Below are 18,521 nucleotides of genomic sequence, written 5' to 3' on the forward strand. Positions count from 1 at the left end.
CATGTCAGACGATTGGGTTCTAATTCCTGTTCTGACGGTGGTGTGATACCGGTGAGTTCTTTCACCTGAATAAACCTCTATTTCCTTATCTGAACACTGAGGGGATCAGGCTTGATTGCCGTTAAAATGCCCACAGGAGCCAGAAGCAGCCTGACTTTAAGATATACTGGGGGGCCTGTAGGGTACTGAAAACTGTGACAGCCTGCAAAGAGCACGTCTCCTACTGGGGGCAGTCAGCAACAGCGGATTGTCTCCAGGTGGGAATGCAGGCCCTGTGTTACCATATTGTCAGATTTTTTGGGAAAATACAGAAATTCAGGTTTTTGTGTCAAATATCCTGGTTTTAAATGTTGGCAACTAATCTAAAATAGGAAAAAAAAAAAAAGACCACCCCAAAGGCCAAACTAATCATACATGTGAATGGATTGGGTCCTATGGCCGCCATTTTGTGACCTCCAAATGGAAGCTTCCAGTCTCTCCCTGCCCTATGGTCTCACTGGAGGATGGAGGAGGAGGGTCACCCTGGGGCCACACGGCACTAACCCTCCGCACAACTCTAATTAATCTTTTTTTCACTTGGTTTCATTAACATATGAATACAGTAGGGAATCAGGGCAACCACAGTCAGTGGGATGGACGCACTTTTACAGAAAGACAGCATGTAAAATAAATACTCCGTGTGAGTCGGGATCTTGACGAAATGGTAGAGCTGCAGTGTGGTCAACGAGGCCAGGGTGCAGAGCAGCCGGAAGCTCAGCCTATAGCCGTTTTCCCCTCTGCAGCTCCTAAGGAACATCTCTGAGTTGACTGCAAAGCCCAAGCCAAAGAGGACCCCAAGGTTTCTCATGAGTCCAGCAAAAGGCGTGGTGTCAATGTGGATCCAGTCAGGGTTGGCACACCACTTCCTGGCTATGGGCACAGACCACAGCAGGTCAATGTCAAGCAGTCTGAGAAGCAGGTAAAAGCCAAGTGCAAACAGGAAGAGGAAGAGGTTGGTCTTCAAGTATGTGCTCAGGCTGGCCGTTTGGATCCTTGGAGTGTGTTCAAAGGCCTCTGCCACAAGCATGCCTGGGGATTGGAAAGAGACACTGAAGATAACTGTCTGCCTTTGAACCTCTCAGGAATTATTCCTCTCTGCATTAAAGAATTTAGCCATAGTTTTCAATGATAAAGGGCTGTAGAAACCTAGGTTCTATCCATTTCCAAAGCCTTTTTTTAAGGCAGTAACTAAAACCACACTTGCCCCGTGTCTTTTCACCATCCACATTAGTGCAGGGGCATGGGTCAGGAGTCCAGGGCACTGAGTGACAACCACTTCACAGGCAGAGCACTGATCTAGGTGCTTGCAATTCATGTTTCAATTGCCACAGCCAATTAACGTAGAGAGCCTTCAAAAGGTACATGGGGCTGAACAGTGTAAACTCAGTCATGGTGAACGCTGCCTTGGAAATACAAAGCAGCTGCTGAATGAAGTCCACGGTCAGGTAATAATCGCTGCAGGTGTTTCAGAGAGAACGGCATGGTGTGCAGGTTGGAAGGCCTTATTAAGTCCCCCAAACCGAGACACAAGCACGCCGTCCTAAGTGGTGGTTTAAGACTTGGACTCAGCTCTAGCCACACTTCAGAGAAGCCCATCTCATGAAGAGGTAATGGGTTTATCCTACTGAGTGAGAATGTGCCATTGTGTCCATGGAGAATTTGAGAGGTGTGTGGAACCCCTTAAGCTCCCAGGGTATCATTAAGTATCAGTGGCTTGATAGGATTACCTGAGATTGGGGAACATTAGCAGAGAGAGTCAACATAAAACAAAGGACACTAAAGCATTCAATGACACAACTAAAGGTAAGTGATCATATTTACCACCAATTACTCCAAGAATAACTTGATGAGGAAAATGTGTTGCTATGAATACTCTGGAGATGCAGACACTGATTTGAATCAACCAAAAAAGACTCCAAAGAAATGACCAGGTGAGTCTACGATGGAAGAATAGATACAAGCATAAAAGGCAAAGAAATTGTATCATTCATAAAAATGCGGGGGGCGGGGGAAGTGACACCAGATGATCTTTCTCAGAGGAATCTTCTAGCTGTGATATAATATCATGATTCTAGAGTTTTTTCTTCCAAAAATTTTTTCTATGTACTCCATAGGATTTGAAAAGCTTTAACAGGTGTTTCTACATTCATCAATGCATTAAACTTAACCAGTGCTATATCCTGAGATTTTAATAAATGCTATAAAAGGAAGCCAACTTGGCATCCTGATAATTATTTTAATGAAGTAGGGGAAATTCAAGTTTGGGGGAATTATTAATGTCCACAGCGATCAAGAATGAATTATATATATTTTTTGCTCTTTGTCATATGTGCTTCCTCTTTCCTCTCTCAGCCTCTCTTTGCTTGAAGAAAACTCACTGGAGAGGCAGCTGCCACGCTGATGGAAACACATGAGCATTCCATCAAGGGCAAGTTTTCACTGGGTTTAATTTCACAGACTCTCAAGAGTCCTGGCTCCTTGTTTCTTGACACATAGAAAATAAGGAACAGAAAAGTGACCGATGGGTTATATGTCTTGGATTAGAAGCAGCAGTGTGCAGAAAACTTATAAAAATATTTAAATCCAAGCAATGCTCATCATTTTAATAAAAAAAGAGTTAGCAATAATGAGTTCTAGGAATCCTTGAGTGTTCTGAATGATTTGTTCCTGATAATTGGACCAAACTTTGATTACTGAAAAATTATGGAATAGAGAGAAACAAGACTTTCAAAGAGAAAGTAAGCAGGAGTTATCCATATGGAAGAAGAATCAATAAGGGTGTGGTAATGTTTAGGTAAGATGTAGGCACTCAGTACATTTTGATGGCTGAAGGAGATGTTGCAGTTATAAGAATCAAAGAGGAGTCAAGAGAATTTCTTTTTAGAAGAAACAAATGATTTTCCAGGTTTGGGAATTGGAGGAGCAAATGAACTAACAGAGAAAAGGTGAGGCTTAGCTAGATTCCTACTTTGAAAAACTGTCTAGGGATAGAAAATGCTAATTTCTTTAAATTACAACAACTCTCTACTGTTGTTGTTTGAGATAATGAATACCTTAAGGCATACAGGTCACAGTCTCATCAGGATAAACTTTAAAGATACCCAAATTCCTTTGGTTACTTGTTTTGTATATTACCCAATATTACTCTAAAAAGTAGAATATGAGATGGATCTTGGAAATTTTTTATTATAAATAACTTATGTAATGGTGTACGTTTCAGTATTTTTTATGCAATTAACTGACAAATCTTATCTCAGGTAGCCTAATAATTTATGATTAAAGTGGTGCTCAGAATTGTTTTAATGATAAAGTATATCAGGAAAGAAAAGAAGGAAAAAGTCTAATTTCTACAAAAATTTTGAATAATCTTACAGGTCTAGGGCTTTCGGAATGTTAATCTACTAACATTAAATCTACTAACATTCAAATTTAAGTTTGTCTCTAGAATGTTTTTAATTAAAAAGGTTGCATAGTCTTTAAAGCTAGAATATATTTTATTGACTTCAAAATCATTAGCTGTTCAAAGAAGAAAGCATAATTATACGAAAGTAACGGATACATTCAAGGGGAATGATGCTTCTCAAATGTCTAGTTAATCTTAAAGCAAGGGAATGTGCATGCAAAAATACATCATTATATAATTTTAGGTGATCTATTTGTGAGCTACCAAAGTGATTATTGTATTATGGATTACACTGTATTATTGTATTATGGATTATTGTATTAATGTACCCAAAGGCACATTTAGAAAGTCATTAATCAATTAAACATATTCAACCCTATAATGTAATTGCTGTGAACTAATTAAGGTATTCTCTTAAAGCAGAATCTTAATTTTCTATTCATTTTGCTATTTTGGATATGATAGAATTGAATAAGCACATTTCAATAACTAAAAATACACTAAGCTGAATTTTTCAGAAGACTTTCTGTGTTTGAAACTGTCATGTTCCAGGGCTACAGAGACTGGAGCAAAGCTGACCTGTGCAGAGTGGTGAATGACTTATCCATCCGACTGATGGTGTGGCCCAGGGCAGCTGTCACCATGACATACCAGACACATGATGAGCCCATTGCATGGCCAGATGGACTTCCTGCAACAAGAAAGTGGCAATCCATTTGAAAGGTGGTTAATAGAGTATCATTATCAGAAATGGACAATAGAATAGCACATTAGCCATGAAAATTACAAATAACTCAGAAAAAAAAGCCACAGGGCACAGGCTCTATGTAAGGTTTAGAAATAGGTAGAAATAAAGAAAACTGAGTCAAATTGAGCCTCAAAATACTATTTCAAAATTTTTCCCCAGGTTATTCAAGTTCATCAAAGTCCAGAAATCAAAATGTTCAAGGGTAAGTAAGAACTCAGGCTGTTGCATCAGAAAATCTGCCACATCCTTAGTCATTCTTCATATCTAATTGTTTTTAATTGATGAGAAAACTGAAGTACTTGGATTGGATCTTGAATCAGCTTATTTTCCTTGGGTTGAAAAGTCAAACATCTAAAGGCTATCATTGCTATGTCTGATTTACCAACTGACTGCTGGGTACCAACAGCTACCCCCATGCCTATCTTTTGGCTGGCCGCTGCAGAAGGAGTCTTTGTCATTAAAAGGATGAGGGAAGCTATAAAGGGGTATTAATCCTGGCAGAAGAAATCAGCAGACAGGTAGACTTTCTATTCCCAGAATGCCTTTCCCATGTTGCTTGATCTTTTTTAAAAAATCACTTTACTTTGATGTCCTCCCTGAGTTTTTACCAAGGGGAGATTCATTCAGGTTAAACACCAGTCTCTCTTTCTTTTTTTTTTTTCCCGCGGTATGCGGGCCTCTCACTGCTGTGGCCCCTCCCGTTGCGGAGCACAGGCTCCGGACGCGCAGGCTCAGCGGCCATGGCTCACGGGCCCAGCTGCTCCGCGGCATGTGGGATCCTCCCGGACCGGGTCACGAACCCGCGTCCCCTGCATCTGCAGGCGGACCCTCAACCACTGCGCCACCAGGAAAGCCCAACACCACTCTCTTTGAAAAACACTAAGTTAAATAAAGACTAATCTATTTCTTATAGACCTGTTTCTTTCAAGTCTATTTCTTAAACAGGAATTTTCAGAGCCTTTTATATGCTTCATGACTTGTAAATCTTCAAGGAGTGAATGTAAAATGTATTATTTCTTTTCTTTTCTTTTTTTCAGAAAATGTCTCATAAGACAGAACACATGCTGGGAAGTTCTGGGGTAAACCAAAGTACCATTTCAATTGTCTGAAAGGCTATCCATCCATCCATCCATCCATCCATCCATTCATCCATCCATCCCACATTGCTTTCACAAAGATAAAATACACACCACCCTGACATGATGGAATGCACAGTCTATTGGAGGAGCCAGATATTAAAGAATTAACTATAATATAGTTTGATAAGTACTATAACAGATGGATGTCTACTCTTATGAGAGCAAAAAATAAAGATATTCAGAAAACTTATTAGGAACTTACACATTGACTGTATTCAGGGTTAGTCTCAGGATGTCAAATGCCAAGAATTTTAGTCTATGTAACAAATTGTGGTGAGGTACAATATAACACAGTCTTAGAAATTAAAACAACGTGTAGTTTACCTTTATATATATTTAAAAACCTTTTTAAAAATCTTAAACTCAACTCCCATAGTAAAGACTTTACACTCATACAGAATCTTACTTATAATAAAAAAGAAAATGGATCAAGAAGTCTACTTATATACTGTATACACAAGAGAAAAAAGAAATTTAAAAGAAATAATTATAAGCTTAGAGAGAATTTCTATAGGCAATAGTAATACCAGGAAGTCCTTACCTTTCTTACGGAAACTGTGTCTATTGTCTCCTCATTCATGTGATTCTCAGAAGATCTATAATAACTTTGAAAATTGCACAGCAGCAGATAAAGCTACATTTCTAGAATTTTAATATAGTTTTGGGGTAATTTGTTCTAGCTAATTGTTTTTTGTTTCAGTATCAAACCGTGACATTTTTCTAAAAAACACCAACTATAAAATCATTTGGGGCTTCCCTCGTGGCGCAGTGGTTGGGAGTCCGCCTGCCGATGCAGGGGACACGGGTTCATGCCCTGGTCCGGGAAGATCCCACATGCCGCGGAGTGGCTGGGCCCGTGAGCCATGGCCGCTGAGCCTGTGCGTCTGGAGCCTGTGGTCCACAACGGGAGAGGCCACAACAGTGAAAGGCCCGCGTACAGCAAAAAAAAAAAAAAAAAAAAAAAAAATCATTTGGGGAATATTCTCTTAATTAACCCTTTTACAAATAAAAAAAATGAAATTTTCTTACTCATAAAACTTTTGTCCTTTTCATTAGCAATTTTTGTTTATGAACTTTTAGCATCCTCATGCATGACATTTTCTTTAGTACGCTTTATGATATCATACAGTTATTAGCTGATCATCATGCACAATGGCTCTCTATTGGAATATCTTTAATTAACCTGCAGCTGCTATAATTGCTTACCTGGACCTGTTTCACACGTAGTGGGGAACTGTTCAAGGCATGGACTTGAGTGATTTGGGTAAATCTGAGTTTCTTGGACCCACCAGTAAGGCCGATGACCAAATAATATCCTGTATTTAAAGAAATATAAATATGCATATATATTTAAATATACAACTATTACTTAATTGGAGACCAACGATTCTCTCCTATAAAAATGAGTCAAGCAGAACATTGATGGGGAAAACTCGTGATTAAAAGACTTTGAAAGAACTTGCTTTCTGGCCTGTGTCTCAATACAGAGGATGACAGTCATTTGGAGTTTGGGCATCCTAGGTTCCAATAAAAACAGGGACATTTTTCCTCGCAGGGGAAGTCCTTGGGTGCTTAGGATACTTAGACTGGAAATATCAGAGTGGTTCCTGGAATTATCAGTCTGTTCATTATGATGCTGCTCGTTTAACTCACTTCTTGGTTAATCACATCATATATGTAACAGGCTTTTGGAATTTTCTTCTAAGTCAGATCAAGTATACATTTCTATGCCTTTATGTAAGTTCTATTTAGGAATAGATGTTTCAAGTTAACTGGTATGTTTGAAAGATTTTCCAAGTAAAACTATACACATCTGAAATGTGATCATTAAGACCAAGCTACAAATTTAAGAATAAGCTTTAGGAAAAATGAAACAAAACAGAAGGCTTACCATTTAAAAATAAGATTGAACCAATCCCCAACGACTGCTACCCATATCATCTTGGTTCCAACTGCCTGATTAAGTTGAAACCAAAGTGGAAAATAAATAGAAAAGATATTCCGGGGATCTCCAACATTGGACATAAAATTTAGAAAACTGTAGTAAGCTCGGTAGTCCTTCTGCAAATGCTGAATAATGAGCACTCCGTTCCTATGAAGGAAATCCATCTTGAAAGAGAGGCAATTCTACACATAGAGCAAGTGGAGCCAAAGTTCTCTGAGTCCCACTGTTTTTATATGGTACCTTCATGGCGTGTCCAGCCATTACTGCGACATGTGATACTGACCATCTGTGGAGAGGGCATGTCTGCCCTCCTCTACGGAAAAGCTCATCTGTTTATGATTTTAACTGGTGCCAAAGAGGTGAAGTACATGCTGATCTGTGACAAGTAGAGGAGAAATTTGGGTAGAGACACAATGCATTTCTTATGCAATCTCTCTTTTGTGTGAACAGTTGGATCATGTTTGCTTGAAATTTTTTGCACAGCTCATTTCCTTCAAGGGCAGAGACATTAGCAATTTCTATGCTTGGCTAGAAGACTATGCAAATAATTACTGCATGTCAAATAGCCCTTAAAGCCATGCATTTTAATTTAAAATAGACTGTGGCTCTTTGACTATTTTATTGGGTCTTTCAGGAAAATGGATGAGTAAATATCTGGGCATGAAAAATTTATATGATACGACAGATTGTTTTCTGATTGCAGACTTTTAAATAAAAAATATTTTGAGATTTCTTTAGCAAAGAGAATAATATGATGGATATGGAACAGAGAAGGAAATACATGGAATATATGAAATCTGGAAGTAAATGTGTTGCTTTTTGACCATGAAGCCAGAAGGCAGAGCTAGAGATCACTGGGTAGTAGATCTCCTGGGTAGTGGAACCGTTAGGAATGAGGCATATTTTTATTGACTAGAAAATACACTTGAGAGCACGGGAGAGTTGCTCACGTGACAGATTTCAAAGGGCTTTTGACCAATCAGGAAAATGGTTTGCTGAAAACAGAGCGTGCATTACGAGTACCTGGGAAGCACCAAAACAAACGCGTAGATTTGGAATAAACAGAAGGGCAGCTCAAAAGGAACTATGAATCCAAGTCAGAAATGAGATGCTGGATTTCAGAGAGCAAAGTTTTCTCTGCGAGGATGCCTGTGAAAGCTATCAAGCCCCACCAGGTGGCGGAAGGTGGAGGTAGGTAACCTGACTTATTTTACCATTCATAGTGTTGTCTTTGCTACTCCCAGCCACTTAGGCATCTTCTTCACAGTCTGTAAGTATCACTTTGAGCTTCTCTTGGAGCCCTGCCCCATCATCTAACGGCATCTTGCTACGGGGATCCAGTGTCTACAGGTACCTCCCCAGGCTCTGTGGCTTCTCCTAGAGGAAATGTCTTGATTGACCATTAATCAAGGGGTCAATTTGGGGTGCTTCCAAACATCTCACGTCTTTGTCCTACCCCAGATAAATTAAATTTCTGGTGATGGGACCTAGGCATTGGCATTTTAAAAATACTTTCCAAATGATTGCAATGTGCAGTCAGGGTTAAGAATCACTGGGATGAAGCATTCATATATATAACCTGTTCTCCTTTTGATCTTAAGCCCCTCTCTATGCCAAAAGTCAACCTGAAAGAAACTTCAGTGACATTTAATATGTCAGCTATTGGGTGTAACTGGATTTCCTGTCAAATTCGATTTTTGCACTAAGTGATTTATCTTGTTATCAAGGCTTCAGAGAATCTATCTCTAGAATTAAAGAATAAACCACCCTAATTTCCAGAAGAGGTGAAGCAATGGTAGCAGTTGAAATGTACTCCTCATAAAACAGGACATAATGATGGCAACTTTGCTCACTGAGTTTCCTGGGCTGCTCACCTGGCAGGAGCTTAAAATACAGCCTGGTTTCTGTGGATGAGAACTCGGGTCTGATAGTCACTAAGTGGGATGGCAAATGGCACCAGGTCATTTTTCAGAAAGTGACTTTACAAGGCTTCCAGGAAGTGAATATTAATCTCTGTCCACAGTGAGAGCCTTACCAGTCTCCTTTATTATTCTTATTGCAGTGGGAGGAGAACCAGGGAGTAGTCAGCCAGCCCTGGCTCTCCCCACATTTTGCTTTTCCCTCAGGCAGCCCATGAATTACACTCACCCTCCTTCTGCCAGTAGTGTGCTAATCTGAATCCGAGTGATGTAAATGCTGGGATAAAATCAATTGTGCTGAAAACTCATTTGTGCTTTAGAATGTCTTGCGTTTATGCTCTGCCAATTATTTACCTTTAAAAATACTCCATCTTATTATCCAATTTTACCTTCACAGAGGTCTAGTAATCCTCATTTTGGGGATGAGGAAATGAACAAGAAACCTGCCCCAGGTCATTTCTTTAGTGCAGGAGCCCTGTTTGGAGATGAAATTTTGTTTCCAGAGCAATGTTTCTTCTTAGTCTAAGCCTTGGCTGGGTTGCTCAAGGCCAACATTGGTGAGATTTTTAAACAGCTGCAAAATGAATAAAAGCTGATGCTATAACCAGCTTGTTTCAAATGCTTTCAACCACCCAGAACTCCAGTTTACCTGGATCATGACTGGTTGACACTGAAGCACATCTGGCCAGCTGCTTGATCACTAAGAACATCACAGATACATTCACCACTTTGAATTGTTGGCTGGCTTATCCCATCATCTGACACCAGGGACACAGTGGGGATTCAGTGGCTATTCTTACCTTCCCAGTCACTGACATCTTCCCTGAAGGAAATATCAAGCGACATGAAGGTGGGCACCTCAGGGCTTGAAGGGGGCTCTGATTCCCGTCCTCTACTGATGGCCCTGGGACCCAGCACACATTTTCTTCTCTGGGAACAGTCATGTATAGAAATAAATTAAAGCCACCCAAATGAGAGCAAACAGAGTTATTTACTATTCTGCTCACTATAGCAAGAGTCAGCCACCATCTCATGCATCTGACACAAACTCAAAAATTGGCAGAGGAGTGGAAACACTTTGTAGTGAAAAGAAGGAAGGCCTCAGGTATGTTCTGATAAGAGGTTGTTGGCATGGGCAAGCTAGAGAGGAGTTTACAAGAAACAGAGCATCTTAGGTGATTGGTTTGGGAAACATATTTTGTTTTCTCTGGTTGGTCCTGAGTTGAAGCCAGGGGCAAAAAATAGGGAAGCTAACAGTCACTGACCAAGTCCTGACCATTCTTGGCATTTTGCTTCAGAGGCTGTGGTCAAAGTTCTGTTGTCATATTTGGTCCAGCCATTGTCCGTTTGTATATTCAGTCTTTCACAAGACAAATTGAATAAGCATATGTCAGAAGTAGTTTATGTGGCATCCCACCAAGAAATAAGGGACTCCCATGTCTATCCTGTGATTCTGTAATTCTTATTATTCATTGAGTTAAAATGAAGACATACACTTCCTTGCCAAGGGCAGATCAATTTATTCAAGTATATCACTACTCTGTGAGGCATTAGCCTTGACTAATCAGAGTCTGTGCTCCTGGCTTTTTTGTTTTTGCATATTCAGGTTCTATAATTTCCATAATCTCTTTAATGAACCATAAGGAAGGACATTGTTTTATTCTTTTTCTAAGACGTGTTTGAGCTGCATATTTCATCATATGCATTTTCTTCAGAAACATCCTTAAATCAAGGTGTGAATGATATCAATACATTGTGTCTTATAATTAAAAATTCAACTTCCTGCTCATTCAGTCCTTCAGAGTCTGTGGACTGTATGGAAGTTGGCTGCACATTAGCTTTTCATCTTAGGTGGATAATTTTAGAAGACTGTTGCCTGGGGACCATCTGGTTCTGTAGACTGTGGGATAATTAACCAAAGCAAAGCACCTTGATTTCTTTTGCCTTTTAACAGGATCTGCAAAATCGGTTTCTTCGCCATAGTTCATCATTTTTCGTCTTTTCACATCTTAGCTTATATGAACTTTCTCAGAGTTGCCTTCTCTGATCAGCTTCCTCACCATTCCTGTAACAGTGCTTTCTCTCCAACACTCTTTTCTTTTAGGGATTGTATTAGTCTTCCAGGGCTAATATATGCAGTACCAGACTGGGTGTTTTGTTTTCGTTTTTAATTAATTAATTTATTTTTGGCTGTGTTGGGTCTTCGTTGCTGCACTCAGGTTTTCTCTAGTTGTGGTGAGCGGGGGCTACTCTTCGTTGCGGTGCACAGGCTTCTCATTGCGGTGGCTTCTCTTGTTGCGGAGCACAGGCTCTAGGCACGTGGGCTTCAGTAGTTGTGGCACGCGGGCTCAGTAGTTGTGGCTCGTGGGCTTAGTTGCTCTGCGGCATGCAGGATCTTCCCGGACAGGGGGTCGAACCCGTGTCCCTTGTATTGGCAGGCAGATTCTTAACCACTGCACCACCAGGGAAGTCCAGACTGGGTGGTTTAGATAACAGAAATTAGAGCCTACAAGTCTGAGATCAAGGTGTTGGCAGGGTTGATTTCTTCAGAGGCCTCCGTCCTTGGCTAGCAGGTGGCATCTTCTCCCTGTGTCCTCACACGGTCTTCCTTCTGTACAAATGTGTCCTAATCTCTTTTTATAAGGACAACAGTCGTACTGCATTAAGGCCCACCCTAATGACTTCGTTTTAACTTAATTACTTCTTTATATACCCTAACTCCAAATAGTCACATTCGGTAGTACTGTGGGTTAAGACTTCGACATATGAATTTGGGGGGATGCAATTCAGCACATAACAGGAATTTAATTACAATTTGTAATTGTATATTTGTCTTGAGCGTATGTGTTTAATCTCTCGCTCCTGCACCACAGTACAAGCTCCACAAAATAAGGGATCATGTTTGCTGTGTATACGAACCACCAGTACAGTCCCTAGCACAAGCCCATGCAGGGGCTGATTTCCCATGATGCTGGAGAATCTTGCGTGGGCCCCTGGCAGGGCAGGTTGTTGCTGAGAGCTGCTGCAAGTTGTAATACTAATTTTATAGTCTTTTTCTTAAAGAGAGGACCCAATATTAGAGAAGCTTTAGATCCCACAAGATCTGGAACTAACCCTAGGCCTGTTATAGTTATTTAGTAAATGTTTCTTGAATGAATGGATTTATTAAGTCACAAAACTTGATATGACTGCTAACTTATACAGAGGCAGTTAATCTAAACTCGAATGCATTTTTCCACAGAGACGATGTTATCAGGTGTCCAGATCAGGAAAGCTCCTTTAAGGTAGAGAAAATTATGTAAAATGTTTATCCAAGAAAAGAGTAATATTTGTAAGCATCTGCTTATGTTTAAAGATAATAGAAGAATAAACAATTTTAAATGTTTTAAGGTTATCTATAAAGGAGAGAAGGGAATAGAGTATAGGGAATGAGAAAAACTAAATTTCTTCCAATACACTTATTTTTTAGATTTGAATTAGAAGCCATGTAAATAGTTTACATAATTATAAAATTAAATTCAATTTTAAAAGCAATTCCTAAAAAATTTTAAAATGGAACACATGATGAAAAGGAGAACAGTGCTTACTTGACCCATTGTACCTGTAAACTATTCACTTCCAGCTCTAGAGTACTTATACGTGTTTATGATTTTGTTCCTGTGGGAACCCTGTTTTAAAGCATTTCCTTGGTCCTCCTCAGTTTGCCATCTGCCACCCGTTGCTTGGGGTGGAGATGCTCCCCAGAACTTTTCCTATGTGGGTCACAGCAGGAGGGAGATTCAGGAGGTTGGTTCTTTTTGGTACTAATAATCTTCGAGTGGATTTTTCCCACCAATAACAGAGCCTGCCTGACAAGCTGGGTCATTTCGAAGTAAAGGTTGGTAGAGTTCAAGGTTTCTCCCAGATCGATTCACCAAGTGATGGAGCAAAGCCATTTCTAAGCTCTGTAGATCAAGATCCAAAAATGGATAGTTTCCTCTTCCTCCTTTTCAGGTTGTCTTTCTCAAAGTGTGGTCTATGGACCACCTGCATGCAGATTACCAGGCGCAGTCCAGATCAGCTAATCAGACTCTTTGGGAACATGGTCCAGATATGTGCATTTTGGTAAGCTTCCTATGTGGTTCTTATGCGCATTAAATTTTAGAAGCTCCATCTTAATTCACCTCTCCCTTGATACAAGGCACCATACTCTTCCTGTGCATCCTGTGTGTAGTTTACCCTTCTTTATAGAACTTTCTCACTTCTACCCTAAGGCATTTTCTCTCTGTTACCTTATTTGGGGCCTATACTATCCCACTCTTTCCCGTGGATGTAGGCTTAGTGTGTTCTGGCATTCATCCTTTTATAATCTCATTTTCTTTCTTTTTTTATCTAAGGCCCATGGTAGACACCCCAAAAATCTTACCTATAATTAACATTAGTTTTTCTTATTTTGCCAAATAATGTGTATAAATGGAGTTGACTTCCAATTGTGAGATTCTTGATCAGAGTAGAGTAGAAGTAGGGCAAAGTGATAAAATTTCAGTCTTCCACTCAATTCTTCTGTTGCTTCTCCTTTGCACTGTGACACCTCTGCCTCTTCCTCCCTCTCTCCCTTTTCTCTCTCCTTCTTCCTCTCTCTCTCTCCTTGCCTCTGTCCCACCCTCACACTAAATACTTATTGAGCTCACTCTTTGAATCGGTCACAAACGTCAACCTTCTCCTATAGCCTGAGAGCAAAGACAACTCGAAGGGAGCAGACCCAAATCCGTACTGTTCACCGTTGTATCTCGGAATCAAGCCAGGTGTGCTCCACATAATGAGGGGCTTCAGAAAATTGTACAGCCAACCACCATCCCCTTTAGGATCAATACCTTTTCTTCCTGCTGTGGTAGAACTCTGCATTTAACATGTTCTATTCATGTTTTGTACGATGACTAGAACTCTGCTAGTCATCTGACATGTGCCAGTAACAGCATGTCTGAACAAAAGAAATCTTTAGGAGTGTGTGCTTTGGGGTCTAATATTAGCCAAATCTGGTCAGTAGGCTAGGAGTCCCTTACCTGAATTTGATTTATTTAGAGGTCGTTGAACTTCTTGAAATCATATGCAAAATATTAGTGCATGTGCACATTTCTTTGAAGAAGGCCATAGCTTTCACAAGATTCTCAACGGCATCCCTGACTCAGACAAGTTAAGTAGAACATAAGGCTCACTGGGATCCCATCCACTCACTGTCCGTGGTGCTTATGCCCAGGATCCCCTCATTTCCTCAGTCTCTTCAGAAATATCTTCAGTCCTCCAGTCTCCTCAGCACAATTTGTTTGTCTTAATGCATTTTTTCCTCTTAACAACTAGATTAAAAAAAATCTTTTGTTTGGGGGGCAGAGATAAATTAGGATCTTGGGATTAACATATACACACTACTATATATAAAATAGGTAAACAACAAGGACCTACTGTATAGCACAGGGAACTATACTCAATAGCTTATAATAACCTATAATGGAAAAGAATCTGAAAAAGAACATAGCACTGTGCTGTACACTTGAAACTAACACAACATTTTAAATTAACTATATTTCAATTAAAAAAAATCTTTTAACCTGATAGCCAGTCTCAAAACCCTGTACTTGTTGCCTTATTTTTAGTTAATTCCAGTAGTTGAATGATTCCAGTTCTTCCCAGAACATTCTTATTCTGATTCATTTAGATTTTCCTGAGGTTTTGATTTTCAGTAAATCTTGCCTGTTTTACTTAGATTGCAACCTGTAGGACAGAGCCTAGAATTTCTTCAATATGCTTTGCCATGCCAAATATTATATAACCATAAGATATATTCTTATAACATGAACCATTCATCTATGAGTTATAGCACTCACTGCAATTCAACATCATTCAGAGATATTTGATTTTAGCTTGTGTCACTGGAGCAGAGGCAATAAACAAAAATTTCTTTTGGAGGTGTTGACCTTTAATGTCTCTGTGCATGGTCGTTATCCTTTTACCACAAGCTTATCTGCCTCCTGCAAAATAAATTGTATTTAAGATCTCTCCAGTGTCACCTTGCAATGTAAAATGGATTTATTTCAGACCGAGTTTATACCCTAGTGACTTTCAGAAAATAATTACCTCCACTCTGGCTAGCATCCCAGGAATACTGGCATTCCATAATGACACTATGATAAGTGACCCAGCTACATCTGTTCCAGGTACCCCCTCCATGAGTCTCATTATGCATTCTTCCCTAGAAATGATCATGAACTATACATTTATAAACTTTTTCCTGGATCACCAAAGGACCCAGTGGAGTTACCCTTGGACAATACTATTCATTTTCTTAACAGTAGAGTTAAGATACTTTATAGCTGGGTTCGTATTTTGTAGATGGTCTAAAGAATTCCTACTGTGGGCTTCCCTGGTGGTGCAGTGGTTGAGAGTCTGCCTGCCGATGCAGGGGACACGGGTTCGTGCCCCAGTCTAGGAAGATCTCACATGCCGCGGAGCGGCTGGGCCCGTGAGCCATGGCCGCTGAGCCTGTGCGTCCAGAGCCTGTGCTCTGCAATGGGAGAGGCTGCAGCGGTGAGAGGCCCGCGTACCACAAAAAAAAAAAAAAAAAATAGAATTCCTACTATGTGTATTCTCAAACTTCAGTGTGCATTAGAATTACCTGGATGACTTGCTAAAGCACTAATTACTGGGACCCACACCCAGGGTTTTCAATTCAGTGGGAATGGAGATCAGTCTGAGAAGTTGCATTTCCAACAAATTCCTAGATGAGGGTGATATTGTTGGGTGCATGCGGAACATCACTTTTGAGCAGCACTAGTGGTGCAAGACATAATTCTTACCTGTACTGGTCAGGACAGGGCTAACTCATACCTCAAGGAGCTTGTGGTCTCGCAGGGAAGATATTTATGTAAATGACATACTGCTGTGTCCTTAGGGGCTAACAGATAGAGTAAGTGGACAAGAGGAAAAGCAGATTTAACTTTCAGCTTATGAGATCAAGGCAGCCTTTGTGGAGGAGGTGGCAAGTGACTGAGCCTTGACTGATGGGTAGAATTTAGAAATGCAAGACAGCAGGATGAAATGGAGAAATGCATTCCATTTGAAATATATTGCATTAAAAACTGTAAAAAAAAAATCCCCTTTTTTTGATATTTACGAGACAATTCAAAATTTGAAATTGTTAAAATTTTCAATTGTCTCATAAATGTCAAAATTGTGTTTTTAAAACAGATTTTTAATGCAATATGCTAATCAATTAATGTTAATGTTTTTAGTGTTCTAATGGTGTTGTGGTTATGTCAAAACGAGTCCCTAACTTTTAGAAAGTCATACTGAGATATTTGTGGGTGATATGGCGTGCTGTCTGGGAAAGTGGATGGTGTCTGGATAGAGCAGTGTTGGCCAGTGGTTGATGATAGCTGGGGCCTTGTGACGAGTACATGAGAGATTCATTATACTATTTTATTCACTTTTGTGTATGTTAGAAATTCTTCATAATAAAATTTTTCAAAAACAGAAACTATATGAGCAAAATTAACCTAAAGAAGTGCAGGGTTCATTGTTTATTTCCATCAGAATATAAAGTAAACAATTGAACAATAAGGGTAAAATGGTAACTTGAGACCAAGTCAATCAATGATTTGACTTGAATGCCGCTAAGGAATATGGACTATATTTTTAAGATAATGAAGGAACACTGAAAGCGTTTTGAACAGGGAAATAATATGAAAAAAGTGCACTTTGAGAATATTATTGTGGCAATGGTAGGCAAAACTGATTGGGAGGGCAAGAGTCTGAAGGTAAGGACCAGGTAGTAAGGGCCTGAATAGAGATCTAGAGAATAGAAAAAAGGGAAGGTGGGGGTGGTGGAATATAGGTGAATCTGTAGGTGTTGGCAACCAGTTAACTATAAAGAAGTCATGGAAGATACCAAGATTCTGAACTGGAGGACTGGGAGAACTCCAGTGCCATTAAAAGAAAGGGAATATTGTGGGCTTCCCTGGTGGTGCAGTGGTTAAGAATCCACCAGCCAATGCAGGGGACACGGGTTCGACCCCTGGTCCGGGAAGATCCCACATGCCGCAGAGCAACTAAGCCCGTGAGCCACAACTACTGAAGCCCGAGTGTCTAGAGCCCGTGCTCCGCAACAAGAGAAGCCACTGCAATGAGAAGCCCACGCACCACAACCAAGAGTAGCCCCCGCTTGCCGCAACTAGAGAAAGCCCGCGCACAGCAACGAAGAACCAACGCAGCCAAAGATAAAATAAATAAAATTTTTAAAAAGGGCATATTTACCAAGAAAATGATAAAGTTTGTTTTTGAAATGTTACTAGTGAGGAATCTTTGTGATATGACCAGAAGATAGCTAGAAATCTGTGACTGGAATGCAGAAAAGTGGGCAAAACAAGCTGAATCTGAGAGACAACTATATGAGATGGGATGAGATTGCCCTGGGAAATAAGTTGGTGGGAAACGAGGGTCAAGGACTTTGGGAAGCATCTAAATTTAAGGATTAGGGAAGAGAAGAGGAACCAGAGAAGGGACTAGTAGAGAGGTAGAAAGTATAAAACTTCACCTTCGTGTAGGTACTTTAGCTTAGTGGCATCAACTATTCTGCCCATAACAATTAGACCAAAATTAAATTACGAGAAATAAAAACTGAATATTCTTTGTACACGCATGTTCATAGCAGCATTATTCTAAATAACCAAAAGGTGGAAACAACCCAAATGTCCATCAATGGATGAATGGAGAAACAAAATGTATATGCATATGTATTAGTCAGGGTGCTACAGAGAAACAGAACCAAGAGGATGTGTATACATGTGTAATAAGGAATTTGCTTCTGTGAGGATCTTTTGGATGTTTCTGCCCACTCATACTAGAAGTCAACCTAACAAAAATAGTCCACTAAAGAGGGCAAAAAAATGTCAGGTACAAGATGTTCACCTTAGTCTAAGAGACGTAGTTGCAGCCTGTGTCAGTCTTGATTATCTCAAAGCCTTGCTAATGAGCAGTTTTTCCATTTTGCTCACGGATCAGTCATGCGCGTCCAGATTCCATCAAAAATACATTAGAGAGATGGTGCAAGCATTATTCTAATCTGAAGAAATAATTTATTATCTTGAACTAGTAATGGCCTAAAGAAATTGCTGAAAATGTTTTTTGATTATTGTTAAAAATTTAATATTCATTATGCTGAAACTAAAATTGTATTTGTGAGACACTGGCAAATTATTAAATGGATAATGCTAAATAACCACACCTAACTGATTAATTAATTCAACTTGGATTGGGGTGGAAGGGTTGCATTCTGTATTTATCCAGACATAGCAGA

At 39.8% G+C, this 18,521-nt stretch overlaps 1 protein-coding gene across 1 annotated transcript; it reads right to left on the minus strand.

Moving 5' to 3' along the window:
- Window positions 1-556: 556 nt before the first annotated feature.
- Window positions 557-7,560, minus strand: G6PC2 (glucose-6-phosphatase catalytic subunit 2; the record flags this gene model as incomplete). Its single annotated transcript, XM_082658970.1, has 5 exons — window positions 7,221-7,560; window positions 6,536-6,645; window positions 4,022-4,133; window positions 1,861-1,976; window positions 557-1,068 (listed from the first exon to the last, which is right to left on the minus strand). Exons 1-5 carry the CDS (start codon window positions 7,436-7,438, stop codon window positions 557-559), a joined length of 1,068 nt encoding a protein of 355 aa, XP_082515096.1. The 5' UTR covers window positions 7,439-7,560.
- Between the last annotated feature and the right edge of the window lie 10,961 nt (window positions 7,561-18,521).

Source organism: Grampus griseus (genome assembly GCF_964374135.1).
Source record: "Grampus griseus genome assembly, chromosome: 7".
Taxonomy (NCBI): domain Eukaryota; kingdom Metazoa; phylum Chordata; class Mammalia; order Artiodactyla; family Delphinidae; genus Grampus; species Grampus griseus.